The 13,778-nt window shown below is 54.7% G+C and overlaps 2 protein-coding genes and 1 long non-coding RNA gene across 7 annotated transcripts in view; 1 reads left to right on the top strand and 2 right to left on the bottom strand.

The window, feature by feature from the left end:
- Window positions 1-272: 272 nt before the first annotated feature.
- Window positions 273-9,143, top strand: Sigirr (single Ig and TIR domain containing). 4 transcript variants are annotated; one of them, XM_050136983.1, is made up of 10 exons: window positions 273-415; window positions 5,183-5,324; window positions 6,377-6,575; window positions 6,991-7,121; window positions 7,203-7,343; window positions 7,608-7,751; window positions 7,854-7,956; window positions 8,033-8,183; window positions 8,336-8,525; window positions 8,821-9,143. In XM_050136983.1, the coding sequence occupies exons 2-10, from the start codon at window positions 5,318-5,320 to the stop codon at window positions 8,979-8,981; spliced, it is 1,227 nt and encodes a 408-aa protein (XP_049992940.1). In that variant the 5' UTR covers window positions 273-415; window positions 5,183-5,317; the 3' UTR covers window positions 8,982-9,143. The 4 variants fall into 4 exon arrangements, with proteins under 4 accessions (XP_049992940.1, XP_049992942.1, XP_049992943.1 ...); XM_050136985.1 differs by lacking the exon at window positions 273-415 and adding an exon at window positions 3,298-3,522; XM_050136986.1 differs by lacking the exon at window positions 273-415 and adding an exon at window positions 3,298-3,582.
- Window positions 422-5,176, bottom strand: LOC126498379 (uncharacterized). Its single transcript, XR_007590823.1, has 3 exons — window positions 4,834-5,176; window positions 1,782-1,918; window positions 422-1,139 (listed from the first exon to the last, which is right to left on the bottom strand). It is a non-coding gene; the product is annotated as an uncharacterized lncRNA (long non-coding RNA).
- Window positions 9,144-9,266: 123 nt separating the features above from the next.
- Window positions 9,267-13,778, bottom strand: part of Pkp3 (plakophilin 3) — a 9,569-nt gene continuing 5,057 nt past the window's right edge. Inside the window, exons 6-13 of one of the 2 annotated variants that reach the window (XM_050136978.1) lie at window positions 12,551-12,725; window positions 11,944-12,061; window positions 11,701-11,871; window positions 11,413-11,598; window positions 10,877-11,030; window positions 10,506-10,698; window positions 10,325-10,412; window positions 9,267-10,131 (exon numbers count right to left, since the gene is read on the bottom strand). In XM_050136978.1, coding sequence (XP_049992935.1) covers window positions 10,096-10,131; window positions 10,325-10,412; window positions 10,506-10,698; window positions 10,877-11,030; window positions 11,413-11,598; window positions 11,701-11,871; window positions 11,944-12,061; window positions 12,551-12,725 — 1,121 coding nt within the window. In that variant the 3' untranslated portion in view covers window positions 9,267-10,095. The other variant, XM_050136977.1, reaches the window with a different exon arrangement.

Below are 13,778 nucleotides of genomic sequence, written 5' to 3'. Positions count from 1 at the left end.
ATCTGGATTTTAGGGTGGCAAGAGAAGACACAGGATCAGTTATGGGTGGGGGTGTGGATCAAGACAGACTTACTTCCTGGACGAAATTGAAGAACTCAGGCTAGAAAAGCAGAACACCATGATGGTCGGCGGGGTGACCCATTCATTGCTGGCTGGGCTGGCTGAGCTGGTTTGGCCACTGCCCCAAAGCCGGGAAGGTTGAAGACTGAACTCCCAACAGTCTTTGGTACTAGCTTCAGGCATAAAGCGGGACTCTAGGGTCCGCCCTCGCCCTGCCTGCGGGGCGGGGCTGCACCTGCCGCTGGGTCTGTCGCTGCTGCGCACCTAGGCCAGGTAAACGACCAGTTTCCGCTCGAATCCCCGGTCTGAGAGTAGGTGGGTGACAGTAGTGACTCAGACGCGTGGAGGTGAGCAGGTGAGTAGAGGTCGTGGTTCCTGGAGTCGCTCTAGTTCTAGGGTTGGGGACCTGGGCGCACTTTGCTCCGAGGAGCCTCGGGGCCATGGTCCCGCAGGAAGTAGCTCTGAACCAGGCGGGTTTCTCCAGCAGGCCCGGAAGCTTGAGAGCGCTGCGCCCAGTTCCCTTCCCCGGTTTCGCTCTCTTCACTCTGCCCGACGTGATCAAATAGCTTTCCTCTTGACTTCAATGCAAGCAAGCCTTGCAGAGGCGGGCCAGGGGCACAAAACCCCATCTTCACTCCCACGAGCGTATCTCAACCCCGAGCAATCTAGGACACCCCGGGCAGATTGAGGGGCTGACTGAGCCCCTGGCTCACGAGACCCCAGCAAAGCTTCCGCCTTTTGCGAGCTCCCGACTCGGTGCGCGTCCAGATTAGCTTTCGGTGCGCTTCCGCTCTCCGTGCGCGTTCCCGTCTTCTGCATGCGTGCCTAATAGACCTGCTTGCAGCACCTGTTGCCGGGGGAGTCAGGTCTTTTGCCACCCACAGAAGACCAAGGGCAAGTTGCAGGAGCAAGATGAATTTGGGGAATCGGTCTCCTTGAGGCCTTTTATGCACACTCCTTCCTTTAAAAAAAAATATCTGGGAACCCAGCATGCGCCAGGACCTGGAGCAGCACTGGTCAAGAGTTGATTGAGTAGAAGTAAAACCCAGGCCGCGGGGACGCTGAGCAGCAAAACAGACCTGAAAAGAGGGGAGCGGGCTCTGACTTTGGGGTTCTCAGCCCCAGGTATTAACTTTTCCAATAGCACAGGCAGCAGGTAGAGCTCAAGGACTGGGCCTGGTGGGAGAAGGACCTGGGCTTTCCAGGAATCTCATAAGGTGGAGGCAATGCGGAGTGTTGCGAGGGTCCAGGCTGGCGTTTAAATTCCCAGACCCTGGAGGGCCTCCAAAGGGCTGCAGGGACAAGTGTTTGAGGCTCTCTGGGCTTTAATGCAAGGTTGGCCTGAGGCTGGGTACTGCATAGAGCAGTGGTTGTCAACCTTCCTAACGCTGCAATCAGTTAATACAATTCCTCATGTTGTGGTGACCCCCAACCATAAAATTATTTTCATTGCTACTTTATAACGGTAATCTTGCTACTGTTATGAACTGTAATGTAAACATCTGCCTTTTCCGATGGTTCTAGGTGACCCCTTGTGAAAGGGTCGTTTGACCCCAAAAGGCATCCCAACCCTTTGGGTTGAGGGCAGGATAGAGGGTGGTAGATGTTAGCAGACAGAGGAAAGGAGAATGGTATCGACTTAAGATCCGGAGAGGATGACAGAGACTAGGTGCGGGGGGAAAAGTGCTTGAAGGCACTGACCTCAGTACTGGGACACTTACCTCTTCACTTCTGATCCGGGTGCTCCTGAGTGTTGCTGCATTTCACCTTCTTGCTTTTTTAATTTCTTTATTTTTATTTCACGTGCATTGGTGTTTGCCTGCATGTGTGTCTGTGCGAGGATGCTGGTCCCCTGGAACTGGAGTCACAGACAGCTGTGAGTTGCCATGTGGGTGCTGGGAATTGAACCCAGGTCCTCCGGAAGAGCAACCAGTTCTCTACCCACTGAGCCTTCTCTCCAGCCCTGCATTTCAGTTTCTTTACTCACAATATGGGGAGCACAGAACTGTCTCTGGTGAGGTCAGCTAGTTACTGTGCCTATGAGGAGGCTTCAGGTAGCCAGCAGCTCCACAAGTACAGAGGACAAGGATCTGTTCCCAGCAGCCTTTCCAGCCCCGAGCCTAAGGGGCATCATCACCCAGAGGGCATGGATACCAGGCCACAGGGGTTTAAACAAGGCTGGGTCATCATTAGGTAAGGCAGTAGGAAAGCCTGCCTCCTGCATTGAGGATGCTCCTGGGTGGCCTGAACCAGAGGCAGGAAGACCACAGGGGAGTATCCTGGACCTACTCCTACAACTGTGAGGGCGGAGGGAGGGAGAGGAACTGGAGAAGATCCCTTGGCCAAATCTGTAAATAATGCCACTGGGCCCCATGGCTCAAGTCAACCTGGAGTCCGTGATAGCAATAGAAAAAATGAGCTGTGGTGTGTGTGTGTGTGTGTGTGTGTGTGTGTGTGTGTGTGCCTGTCCCACCTCAGAGTCAGAGGCTTGTGGCTCCTGTGTTTGGCACTTGACCTTGGAAAGGGGCTCTGCTCCCTCACCCCAGCCCTAAACTAATGTCATGACTATCCATCCACTGGAGTCTGTTGCCTGGGAGGTGGACAGGGTAAGGACCAGAGAGATGCTCTAGGTTTCATTATTGGTCACCAGTTTCTGAGAGATCCCCTTTGCTGCAGTAGGTCAGAGGTGAGTCACGCCTGGGGCTTGTGTGTGTGTGTGTGTGTGTGTGTGTGTGTGTGTGTGTGTACAGATAATATAATTCTTCCTCTCCACTCCTGAGTATGGTATAAATAATGAGAGTGTTGCCAGATTTGGAGCACACCTTTAATCTTAGCACTGAAGAGAAAGACAGATGGAACTCTGTGAGTTCCAGGCCAGCCCAGTCTACGTAGACTGTTTCTGGTCGATCAGGGCTACACAGCAAGACCTGTGTCCAAAAGGCCGGGGTGGGAGGGATGGAGTCTAGGAGGCACGCCTCCTATCCAGTGTATATTTAGGACGATTCTGGCTGGGGGTCTCCTCACCAGGATGTCTTCACATCGCTGTAACCTCTGCCACTTGAGGTAAACACCTACACTCTAGCACAGGAACAAATGGAGTGCTTAGGGGCTGGGGCAGTCCTGGGAGGAAGGGGCCTCTCAGAGTTACAGGAAGAGCCAGGCAAGGCGGGGCAAGGGCCGCCAACAGCCCGCCCCACCAGGGGAAGGGGTGGGTACCTGGGTGGGGTTTAGGCTTAGGAGAGGATGTGACTGTAAGGCCAGGAAACTAAGGGGGAAAGTTCTGACTAAAATATATATCAACAAAAGCCAGGTCCTCGCCCAAGCTTGGTGATGCATCGTGGGTAGCCACAATACTGTGGCTCCTCTCTGGGGCCCAGCAGAGGGGACAATTTGCTCACAAGTTCATGTTACTGACCTCAATGACCATCTATCTCCTCTCTGGAGGAAAGATCCGGAAACCAGGTGACTGTGCCCTCCCTGTTGCTCTGAGTGATCCTGTGGCCTTATGGTCTGTTCTTGGAGGTAGGCTCGACTGAGGAGAGGCCCATGGTGCCGAGGTGCATGAAGACACAATGTGTGTGTGTGTGTGTGTGTGTGTGTGTGTGTGTGTACGCACATGCGCATGCTTGTGGCCCCTGAGATATTTGGGAGTGAGCCTGTGAGGTGAGGTGTGTGCGGCCCAAAGCCTGTGTGAAGAGCAGTGTTGTACGGAAGACACATGTGTGGGCACTGGCTAGGGTGAACTCAGTGTGGCTGTGTAGGGGCCAGAGGGGCTGCGCATGCATAGAATGTGAAAGAGAAGAGGGCACAGGAGAGGGCACTGCTGCCTCAGTTAGTCACATCCTGGCGGGTTGGTCTTGATTTCTGGCAGTGTCTGCAACTGCCTTTGCAGGGGTCAAGGTCTGTCTTCTGAGCTTGATGAGATTGAGGGCTATGGCAGGACATGTTCTGGGACCTGCTGGGCTGGGATATGTATTTCTGGTCACTCTGAGGAGCCAATTGAGAAACCTATCTTCTACAGACCCTTGGTAAGTAGTTTAGCTTCCAGGATTGTAGTAGGACTGCCCTTTATCCTAAAGGGTTTCTGGAAGGATCACCTTGCCACCCCTGACAGTGATGTGCCTCTTCCTGAACTAGCTCCCAAGGAGATTGATGTCTAGCCAAGCTGGAGATTTCTGGCTGAGCAGTACCCAGTGCAGAACAAAGGGAGACAGTATTTTAAAAAAGCCTCTGGGGCCTTGGGTATAGGAGGGGCATCTGAGGCAAGCCAGGCCCACGGTGTTGGGGCTTGACCCCATGCTCCTGCTGCCCATGTGTCTGGGTAGCATGGAGGGGACCAGGCACTCACTGAAATGTGTAAAGAGAGTGAACTCAGGGTGCCAAGGAAAGAGGGGTCACCTAGGGTCCTGGGCAGCTAACAAAGACCATCCTGAATGTTCCCTGCAGTTGTGCCATTACAGGGCTTACTGAGCGCCAAGTGTGTATACTTGCTGTGAGCTGAGAATGGCCCAGGACCCTAGATAGGAGTCATCTGTGTTTGGGGTACCCGGAAGGGGTTCCCAAGGCCCTTCAGAGTGGCCTCTATACTAGCTTGGTCCCCATTTACCTCTCGTGGCCCAGATGAGCCTCAAGGTGTTGCCACGTGTGGCGTGTCCATTAACATTCTGATGCGTGACTGTATCCAGAGCAAAATCTCACAGTTGGATTTCACTTATGGCTCATATCCCCTTAGTCCCCAGGTCCTGGCCAGGTGACGAGCACCCATGCACCCACCTGCATTCAGCAGCAGTCCATACAGGGGACAGCCAGGAATGAGGCTAACTGCTATCTCCTGAGGTTAGATCCTTTTTGGAGCATGTTTGCTGTATCCCTGGGTCACCACAGTGGCTCCAGGACAAGTAAAGGTGGTCCTTAGGACTGCCTCTTCCAAGCTGTGTGACGCAGAGTCTGCTCCAGCCTTGTGATATCTAGGAGCTCACACAGTACTCTGAGACTGGCCGAAGTTGCGAGGAAGCTGTCTGGTGTATAGCCAGCACTCCTGGTGGCTGACGGTTACTGGTTAACTCATCCTGTTCCTGTTTAACTTGTCCCCTGGGTATGGGTGACAACCTCTGACCTCCAGGTACCTTGTCCAGCTGGCTAAATAGACAGAAAGGAGTCCTTCTCTGTCTTCAGTGGACCCATCTGCTCGGTTAAGGAGCCCCCGTGGAGCCAGGAGTGGAACCAGTGTTCGGCCCGAAGAGGCCCTGGAAGAGCCATGGCAGGTAGGCAGGTCAGAGGAGGCCACAACCAAGTCTCCACCCCAGTTTCTGCCTGTGGAAATGTGGATGGCTCCACCTCGCACCCTCTGCTGAGCTCTGCGCTTGGATACATGCCAGAGGTCAAAGCCTATGCTCATCCCTTCTCTCTCTCAGTTGGTTTTGAACTTACGGCGGGCAGGGACGATAAGAGCCTCTACTTCTCCTGCTCAAGGCCTATAGAAGAGGCAGACAGGAATCAGTAAGCCTGCTAGGCATGGTGGTATGCGCCTTTAATCCCAGCACTTGGGGAGGCAGAGACAAAGCAAGTTTCAGGATAGCTAGGGTTGTTACAGGATAGCCTGGGTTGTTACACGGTGAAACCCTATCTTTAGAAAAAAAAAACAAACAAAAAAAGAAATCAGTAAGCCTAGGAATCTCAGTTCGGGGGAGGGGGTCTTGGGTGTGGGTGTTAAATGAAATGATGCGGTGTACCTCTCCAGCCTCCTGCGAGGGTCATCATCCTCAAAGATGAAAAGTTTAGGCCTCAGAGAAGTAGAAGGACAGGTCTGTGGTTAGTGGAGGGGGGATTCTTGGAGCCCAGGCCCCAGCTTGCCCTGTCCTGTGAAAGATGCTAGTATATGGATTTTTTCAACTTTTGGTGCCCATAGTCCCTGCAACTCTTTCGTAGAAGCCAGCCAGGCTGAGGGAGGTGGGAGCTGGCCCTGCTCTGAGGGGTAGTGTGAAGGCTGGACTAGTGTCCCTTAGGGTTAAGCCAACAGATAGGCCCCTGTGGCTGGGCTGGCTCAGCTCAAATATGGCTCTGGCCACTCCTCTCCCTGTTAATGTTCCCCCGGAGCACAAGGCCATCACATGAGAGCCAGAAGAACACAATTGGTCACTACTGAGAGAGGAATGCAAGCCTGGGCTCTGGCTACAGGACCTGTGGATGGTGCAGTGTGATCACTGACACCACTCCCCTGTTGCCTTGTTTTTTTTCACCCTTGATCACAGAACATCTATGAACAGGATGAGAGACGGCATCCAAGCATGGCTGACCTGTGGTTCTCTTTCTGCAGGTGTTTGTGACAGGACCCCCAATTTCATATCCCCTTCTGAAGACCTGGACTTGGGACCTGCCCTTGGCAGTGCAGTTGCTTTGAATTGCACAGCGTGGGTGGTCTCTAGGCCGCAGTGTCCCCAGCCCTCAATACAGTGGCTAAAAGATGGTCTTCCACTGGGCAATGAAAGCCACTTCAGCCTCCATCAGGACTTTTGGTAAGACTCTGAGGTGTCCAGGATTAGAGTAACCACCAGAATACTCCATGGCCAATAGTCTTCTGACCTACACCCTAAACCATAACAACCTGGACAAGGGCTGGGTAGTACCTGTGCAAACCTGACATGGCAAAGTGTTCCCATGGACACAGATAGAGGCTTGACTTTGGGGATAGGTCCAGAATTTCTTCATGACCCCTGTATATATTTTGTAGACTGGGCATAGACTCCTAAGTCCTGAATGGGTTGTTTACTAGCTAAGCCTGTAACCAGAGAATCCCCGGGGGAGCCAGGCCCAAATTCTGACCACTGAGCCCAAATCTGCAATCTCCCTGGGTGAATCCCAGACAGGTGGGACTCGGGCATCCACTGATGTTCTTGGTCCCCAGGTGAGGGTATGGCCTGGTTTTCCCAGGGACAGCGCCAACTTCTCAGAGGTTGTGTCCAGTGTTCTGGTGCTCAACGTGACCAATACTGAGGACTATGGAAGTTTCACCTGCTCTGTCTGGAATGTCAGCTCCCACTCCTTCACTCTTTGGAGAGCTGGTGAGGAAGTTCAAGGTGGTGGAGAGCAAGGGTTTCCTGAAGTCCCAAGGTTAAGGGAATAGTAATTCTCCCTGTCTGCAGGCCCTGCTGGCCATGTGGTTGCCGTGCTGGCCTCCCTCCTGGTCCTGCTGGTGCTGCTGCTGGTGGCCCTGCTCTATGTTAAGTGTCGCCTGAATGTGCTGCTTTGGTACCAAGACAACTATGGGGAGGTGGAGATGAATGGTACGTGGGGTCCCGCATGGATTAGGGCACAGAATTTGGCCAAGGGCCTTACTGAGGTACCAGAAGCATGCTGGGTTCAGCCCTGGGAGGAGGGAGCTATAGGGGGACTTTAGGTGTACAACCTGGAAAGGCAATGTCTCGAAAGGGCACAGACAGGTCAACAGAAGGAAGAGTCCTGGGGTCTGGTTCACTTGCTCAAAGGAATGCTGGGCATGGGGTAGGGGTATCTCTATAACTGGCCACACTGAATGACCTTCTCCGCAGATGGAAAGTTATACGATGCCTACGTGTCCTATAGCGACTGCCCGGAGGACCGCAAATTTGTGAATTTTATTCTGAAGCCTCAGCTGGAGCGGCGTCGGGGATACAAGCTCTTCCTGGAGGACCGCGATCTCTTGCCGCGCGCGGGTACCGCCCTAGCCCAGCCTCCTGGTCCCCACCCTGTTCCCTGAGTCCCACCCTTGTCACTGGCCCCGCCTCTCATCCGCGGGCCCACACCCTTGCCCACAGAGCCCTCTGCCGACCTTCTGGTGAACCTGAGCCGCTGTCGGCGCCTCATCGTGGTTCTTTCAGACGCCTTCCTGGGCCGGGCTTGGTGTAGCCAGAGCTTCCGGTGCGTCGGGCGCTTGGCTTGGGGTGGGGGACCGGGAGACCTGGTCCTGCTCGGTCTGACGGTCCCGTTCTCGCAGGGAGGGACTATGCCGCCTGCTGGAGCTCACGCGCAGACCTATCTTCATTACCTTCGAGGGCCAGAGGCGTGAGCCCATGCACCCCGCTCTCCGTCTCCTGCGCCAGCACCGCCACCTTGTGACTCTGTTGCTTTGGAAGCCTGGCTCCGTGGTGCGAGGGCTGGGGGTTTGGGAGCAGGTGCCTGAGGTGCTGGAGGGCCAGGGCACCTGCGACCAGCAGTGCTCTTTGGGTCTGGGTGGCTACAGGTTTCCAGTTCGTAGATCCCGATGTGTTTATACTGACGTTCCAAACCTGGCCCCCAGACGCCTTCCTCCGATTTTTGGAAAGAGCTACAGCTGGCACTGCCACGGAAGGTGCAATATAGACCTGTGGAGGGAGACCCCCAAACGCGACTACAAGATGACAAAGATCCTATGCTCATCGTGAGAGGAAGAGCTGCCCAGGGCCGCGCCATGGAGTCAGAACTGGATCCAGACCCTGAGGGGGATCTGGGTATGCTCATCTGGCCTCAGTGCAGATCGAGGGGTCAGATACAGCTCCAGGTCTTAGTCAGGCATGGAGAGAGCCTGCCTCCTGTAGGGGTTTGACCTCCACTGGCAGAGCCCCTAATTGCCTTTTACCGGGGAGATGTTTTGTCCCTAGGCCTCTATGGGGGAACTTCCAGGGTTTCTAGTGTCACTGTGTGTGCTGGGTGAGCATGGAGTAACCCCTTCTGATCACAGATTCTAGAAGAGTGATGTAGACATGGCTGTAGACATGCAGCCTCAGGCCTTGTGGTGTCCTGCAGGTGTCCGTGGACCTGTCTTTGGGGAGCCACCAACCTCGCTGCATGCAAGCAAGATCTCCGGAGAAGGCCCCGGCAGTGAAATGGACGTCTCTGACCTTGGCTCTCGAAACTACAGCGCGCGCACAGACTTCTACTGCCTCGTGTCTGAGGATGATGTGTAGCCCTTACCCTAGCAGCCCAGATCGTGGGGTCACAGCAGCATTTCCAGGGTAGAGGCAGGCACCCCTTCTCCCTAGGACCGTAACCCTTGCCTGTAGCCCTGGACCCCTCAGGGAAGGAGTGTAGCTCCAGGGTCTCACAAAATAAAATCCTCTTTGCTCCCGCCTGGGCCTGTTTCTCGTCCGGGTGGTAACTGCTAGGAATCCTGTGGCTTCCATGGCGAGGCCCTGGCCTTTCATTCATTTCATTGTCTCCAGCACCAGGTTTCCCAAGCTGCTGTCCACTCAGATCTGCCCTCCATCCTCAGCCACCCCGGCGTATCCCTTGCTCTCATAGCCTCTGGTATCCCTTCTTGGTTCTTGTTGGGAGTGTGACTGTCCCTAGCCCCTTCTCATCCAGACAGGTCTTTCAGTAGGAAGCTACCGCTGATAATTTTACACGGAAAAATGGATAGCCCTGTTTCTGATATTACCGGACTTCAAGCCTTGGACAGCCAGTCCGATCCTCTAGCCTAGGTACCTCCTAGCGCCAGCGCAGGGCAGACAGGGGCTGTTGGATGTGCTTATGGTACAGCTACTGCTCATGAAGTATGGATACTGCTGTGTCTATGCTTCGGATAGCAGTAAGGCTGGCTATCCCTACTGTCTGCTCCTTCCCTGTCCTGTGTCTTCTGCCTTGGGAGGCCTGTGTGTGATGCTGGAGTGGTGTCTTCTGGAACAGGTAGGCATGTTTGGGGACAATGCAAACATGAAGATCTGTGGCCAGTCATGGAAGCACGTGGAGCCGGGGCTATGTTCAAAACCACTTTATTCCCAGTGTTGCTGTCACAAGGCTGTAGGCCACAGGCAGCCTCACCCCTGCCACTGTGACTAAATCACTACCCGAGCACCAGACCAGCTCAAGCCCTGCCCCCTTCCCCTGCCCTGCAGAAGCCAATCAATCCCCAGTTGCAAGCCCCCATCCTTTCCTGGTGGCCCTGGCCCCTCAAGGGCACACACAGGACTCCAGAGATAGAGCGGTCCTGTGGCCATCAGCTCCTCTTCCATAGGCTGTGGAACAGCAGGAACTGAGCCTATCTCTTGGAAGCTGAATCACTTCACCTCCAGGAGGCTTCACTTATGGTCCCAGAAAGTCCTCCTTCCGATAGCCTTTCTGCAGGGGAGAGGGCACAGGGAGATCAGGACTGCCTTTGCTCTCCCTGAAATCCTGCCTTCCCCATAACGTTCTAGGCAGAGCCTGGGCCCCTTGTCTCTGTGTTCCAGGCTTGTGTCCCTCCCTTGGTGACCTGCATCTTGCACTGGACTCCATGCCCCGAGACCCTGTTCCCAGGCTCTGTAAAACATACCGCCCTGAAGTCACGGTGGAGCTTGCTGTACTGCCAGAGGTTGGCCAAGAGACTGGAGGCTGCCCGGGAGGACTTCTCACTGTCAGGGCTGGGGGCATTCAAGAGGGTTAGGGTCAAGGCTAGGAGGTCGGGTGGTAGGGTGTACCTTGGCCACGTTGCCGTGGGTTGGGTTGTTCCTCACCTATCCCTCTTTTTTTTGATGAAGACCAGCTTCCGAAGCCCATCAAAGTAGAGCAGGTCCCGGGCAGCAATGGGACTGGCTACCACGAGGTTGTTGAGCACAGCTATGATGTTGACCAGCACCTCCGCTGGGGGACACTTCTCACCCACACTGCCTGGGAGCTTCTCTATCAGGTGGCTCACTACCTTTGTGGCTGATGAAAGAGGTTAGGGTCAGTCTGACATAGTCCCTGCCGCCGTGGCACCCAGAACACCTGCCTACCCAGGGGGCTGGCACACACACACACCTCCCACTCTATCTGACTTGGTAGCCGGAAGCCAGCTCCTTGGGAGACACGGGCTGTGTGCCGGACCAGGGACAGAACAACTCACACATCTCGTCCTTGTTCCTGGCGTTCCGAGACAGGTTCCGGATGAGGCCAGTCAATGAGCGCAGTTGGTTGTGGTCAGCGGTGCGAACTCGGTCCAGCAAGGGGTTCAGGATGCGCTCCTGTTCCAGGGCCAGGCGGCTTAGCACACCCGCCCACTGCAGGGAAAGGCGGGGAGCGTGGTGAAGCCCAGCAGCACCCCAGCCAGCCCTAGCCAGCCCTGTTCAGGACCGAGGCAGAACACCACGTCTTCACTTCTTGTCTGCTACCCCTGCTTACTCTGCCAACTCAGGACACGACCAGGTAACCCTTCTGCTCAGAATATCAGAACCCAGATCTAGGGCCCCATTCCTCAGGCTGAGCATGGGTCTCATGTCTTACTCTTAGGGATATTTCCCCTAACAGACCATGAACTGCTAGGGCGTGGTTCCCATCCATGTGCCCTAGTGCCCAGCACAAGACGGGGGGGGGGGGGGGGGGGGGGGGGGGGGGGGGGGGGGGGGGGGGGGGGGGGAGGGAGGGGCTTCTCAGCTCACTGACCCTGCGGTCACCCGCGGTGATATTCTGCAGCGCCCCTGCAGCCGCCTCTGTTGTATGCCGGTTTAGTTCACAGCGCTGCAGCAGTCGGTTGTACAGCCCCACGATCTGGGGACTCCACAGCCACTCCAGGCCCTTGGGATCCTTAGATACTTCCGCAAAGGTGAGTGCATCAGCTGTAAGAGGAAGCTGAGTGGGAGGATAGAGGGGTCAACCTGGGCCAAGGGTGCTGCTGAGGTCAGGGTATCAGACCGGCACCTCCTGTTCCTGGTCTCCCAGGTCTGTGCTCACCTCACGCAGCCTCCTACTCTGTGGTGTAAAGCAGCCCACCACTTCACCAGATGGTGCCCCGGTCATGTCTCTGCGGCCCCGGCCTTCAAGCCGCTGGAGTGCTGAGGGTGGCATCTCATCATAGAGGCGGTAGGACAGGTTCCTCAGCACACACACCGCATTCTCCACACTCTGCAGGGAACAGAGGGTGGTCAGAGTGGGCCGAAGCCCCTGGACCCCCTTGGCTTACTAGCTGCCCCTCACCTTGTCCTCACACTTGCCCACGTCCAGGGCATGGTTGATGTAGGTGACCAGAGCATCCACTAGCCCATGGCACTCACGCATCTTCTGGCGAGTGGCCTGGGAGGCTGAGCTGAGGTTCCTGGGGATGGAGGCAGATCAGAGCTCCCCCAGAGATACCCACACAGTCCCCCCAGGGACCCTAGAAGTCCCACCTCAGAGACCCTTAACTTGAAGCCCCTGTCCTGGAGATGAACTATCTGGCACTGATCTTTGTATACTGAGTTGGGACTGGCCCTTGTGACCTCCTGTTCCTAGATCCTACCAGATACTTCTGGCCCTGCCTTCTCATTACCCATCCCCCAGTCAACTCCGCAAAGTTTAGGAAGATGGATATCAGGACAAGGGACTTGATTTAATGAATCATAAAGCTCCAGGATGCCCTGACATCTACACCTGGTCTAGCCCACTCTTCCCTCAGCCCCCAATCTTTTCCCTGCTGTTTACTTCTGCCGGCAGGCTTGTCTAACTGTCCTTGTCATTTAGGTGTCAAAAGAACATATTTCTAGAAGCTTCCCTGATGCTTCTCTGGCACCTGGTTCTCTCCCCTCAGCGCCTCCACTTAGCACACCTGAGGAAGCCAGTAGCATTGTAGAAGATCTCTGCCTCAGAGGCATTCTGCTGGATGAGGGGGGGCCCACCTGCCCCTGACAGGGGGCTTAGCACCAGGTCTGTGAGCTGCTCCAGTGTATCTCGGGCTAGACGATCCTTCAGGTGGTCACTGGAGGACAGATTCCACAGGATCCCTGTACAAGAGGAGGCCAAGGCTGTGGTTAGGACTGGCTCCCTGGGCCTACTGCTTCCTCTGGGGATGGCGCAGAGGAGGCTGTCCACATCTGCTTCTTTTTAAAAAGACTCATTTATTTTTTAAATTCCATGTGTGCTCATGCATGGGTATATCACAAGCACATGAGTACAGGTACCCGTGGATACAGATGTGGGCGGCAGATCTCCTGGAGCTGGAGTTACATGCAGTTATGAGCTGCTTGATGTAGGTGCTGGGAACAGAACATGGGTCCCTTGGAAGAGCAGCAAACACTTATTCAGTGAGCCATCACTTCAGCTCTTGGCCCCACACTTTCTTGGCCTTACTCTAGAGATCCGCTGGAGAGAAGGTGTTGTTTGGTGCTAGAGCCCTTGAATGCCCTGCTTGTATGCATGAAGCCTGCGTACCATACCTAGCACCACAGAAAATAAGGACAAAAATAGAGTTTGACACTAAGGTATGGCACTTGTAACCCCAGAATTTAGGAAGCTAAAATAGAAAAATTGCCATGAGTTGAGGCTATCCTGGGGCTACATAGAAACAATAGCCAGGGATAGTGGTACATGCCTTTAATCCCAGTACTTGGGAAACACAGGGCAACCTAGTCCACGTAATGAGTTCGAGGTCAGTCAGAACTACATAGTGAGACCCTGTCTTGACAACAGACAACACACACAACAATAACAAACACCACCAACAACAAGGTCTAGGTAGAAGGATTGCCATGAGCTTATGGCCAGCGTCTATACATAGTGAGATGGAAGCCAGTTTGGTGTGCAGAGGGGGACAATACAAATGGGGTGGGGTGGGCTGGAGACTTGGCTCAGTGGTTATGAGCACAGGCTGCTCTTCCAGAGTGCCTGTGTTTGTCTCCCAGAACCTACATGGTGGCTCACAATCATCTGTAGCTCTAGTTCCAGGTGATCTGATGCTCTCTTCTGATCTCCATGGGCACGGGGCACACACGTGGCATACAGACATTCATGCAAGCAAAACATTCATACACAGAAAATAAAATAAGTAAATAAATTGA

The sequence above is a fragment of the Alexandromys fortis genome, unplaced genomic scaffold, assembly GCF_014885135.2.
Source record: "Alexandromys fortis isolate MF-2015 unplaced genomic scaffold, M_Fortis_MF-2015_v1.1 scaffold_3, whole genome shotgun sequence".
Lineage (NCBI taxonomy): Eukaryota > Metazoa > Chordata > Mammalia > Rodentia > Cricetidae > Alexandromys > Alexandromys fortis.
The sequence above is the reverse complement of the archived record's forward strand: the minus strand, read 5'-3'. Positions and strand labels throughout refer to the sequence as shown.

Coding starts and splice junctions, on each gene's coding strand:
- Sigirr (XM_050136983.1), top strand. Junction 6,576..6,990: donor AGCCTCCATCAGGACTTTTG/GTAAGACTCTGA, acceptor TGGTTTTCCCAG/GGACAGCGCCAACTTCTCAG. Junction 8,184..8,335: donor TTTGGAAGCCTGGCTCCGTG/GTGCGAGGGCTG, acceptor CCTGGCCCCCAG/ACGCCTTCCTCCGATTTTTG.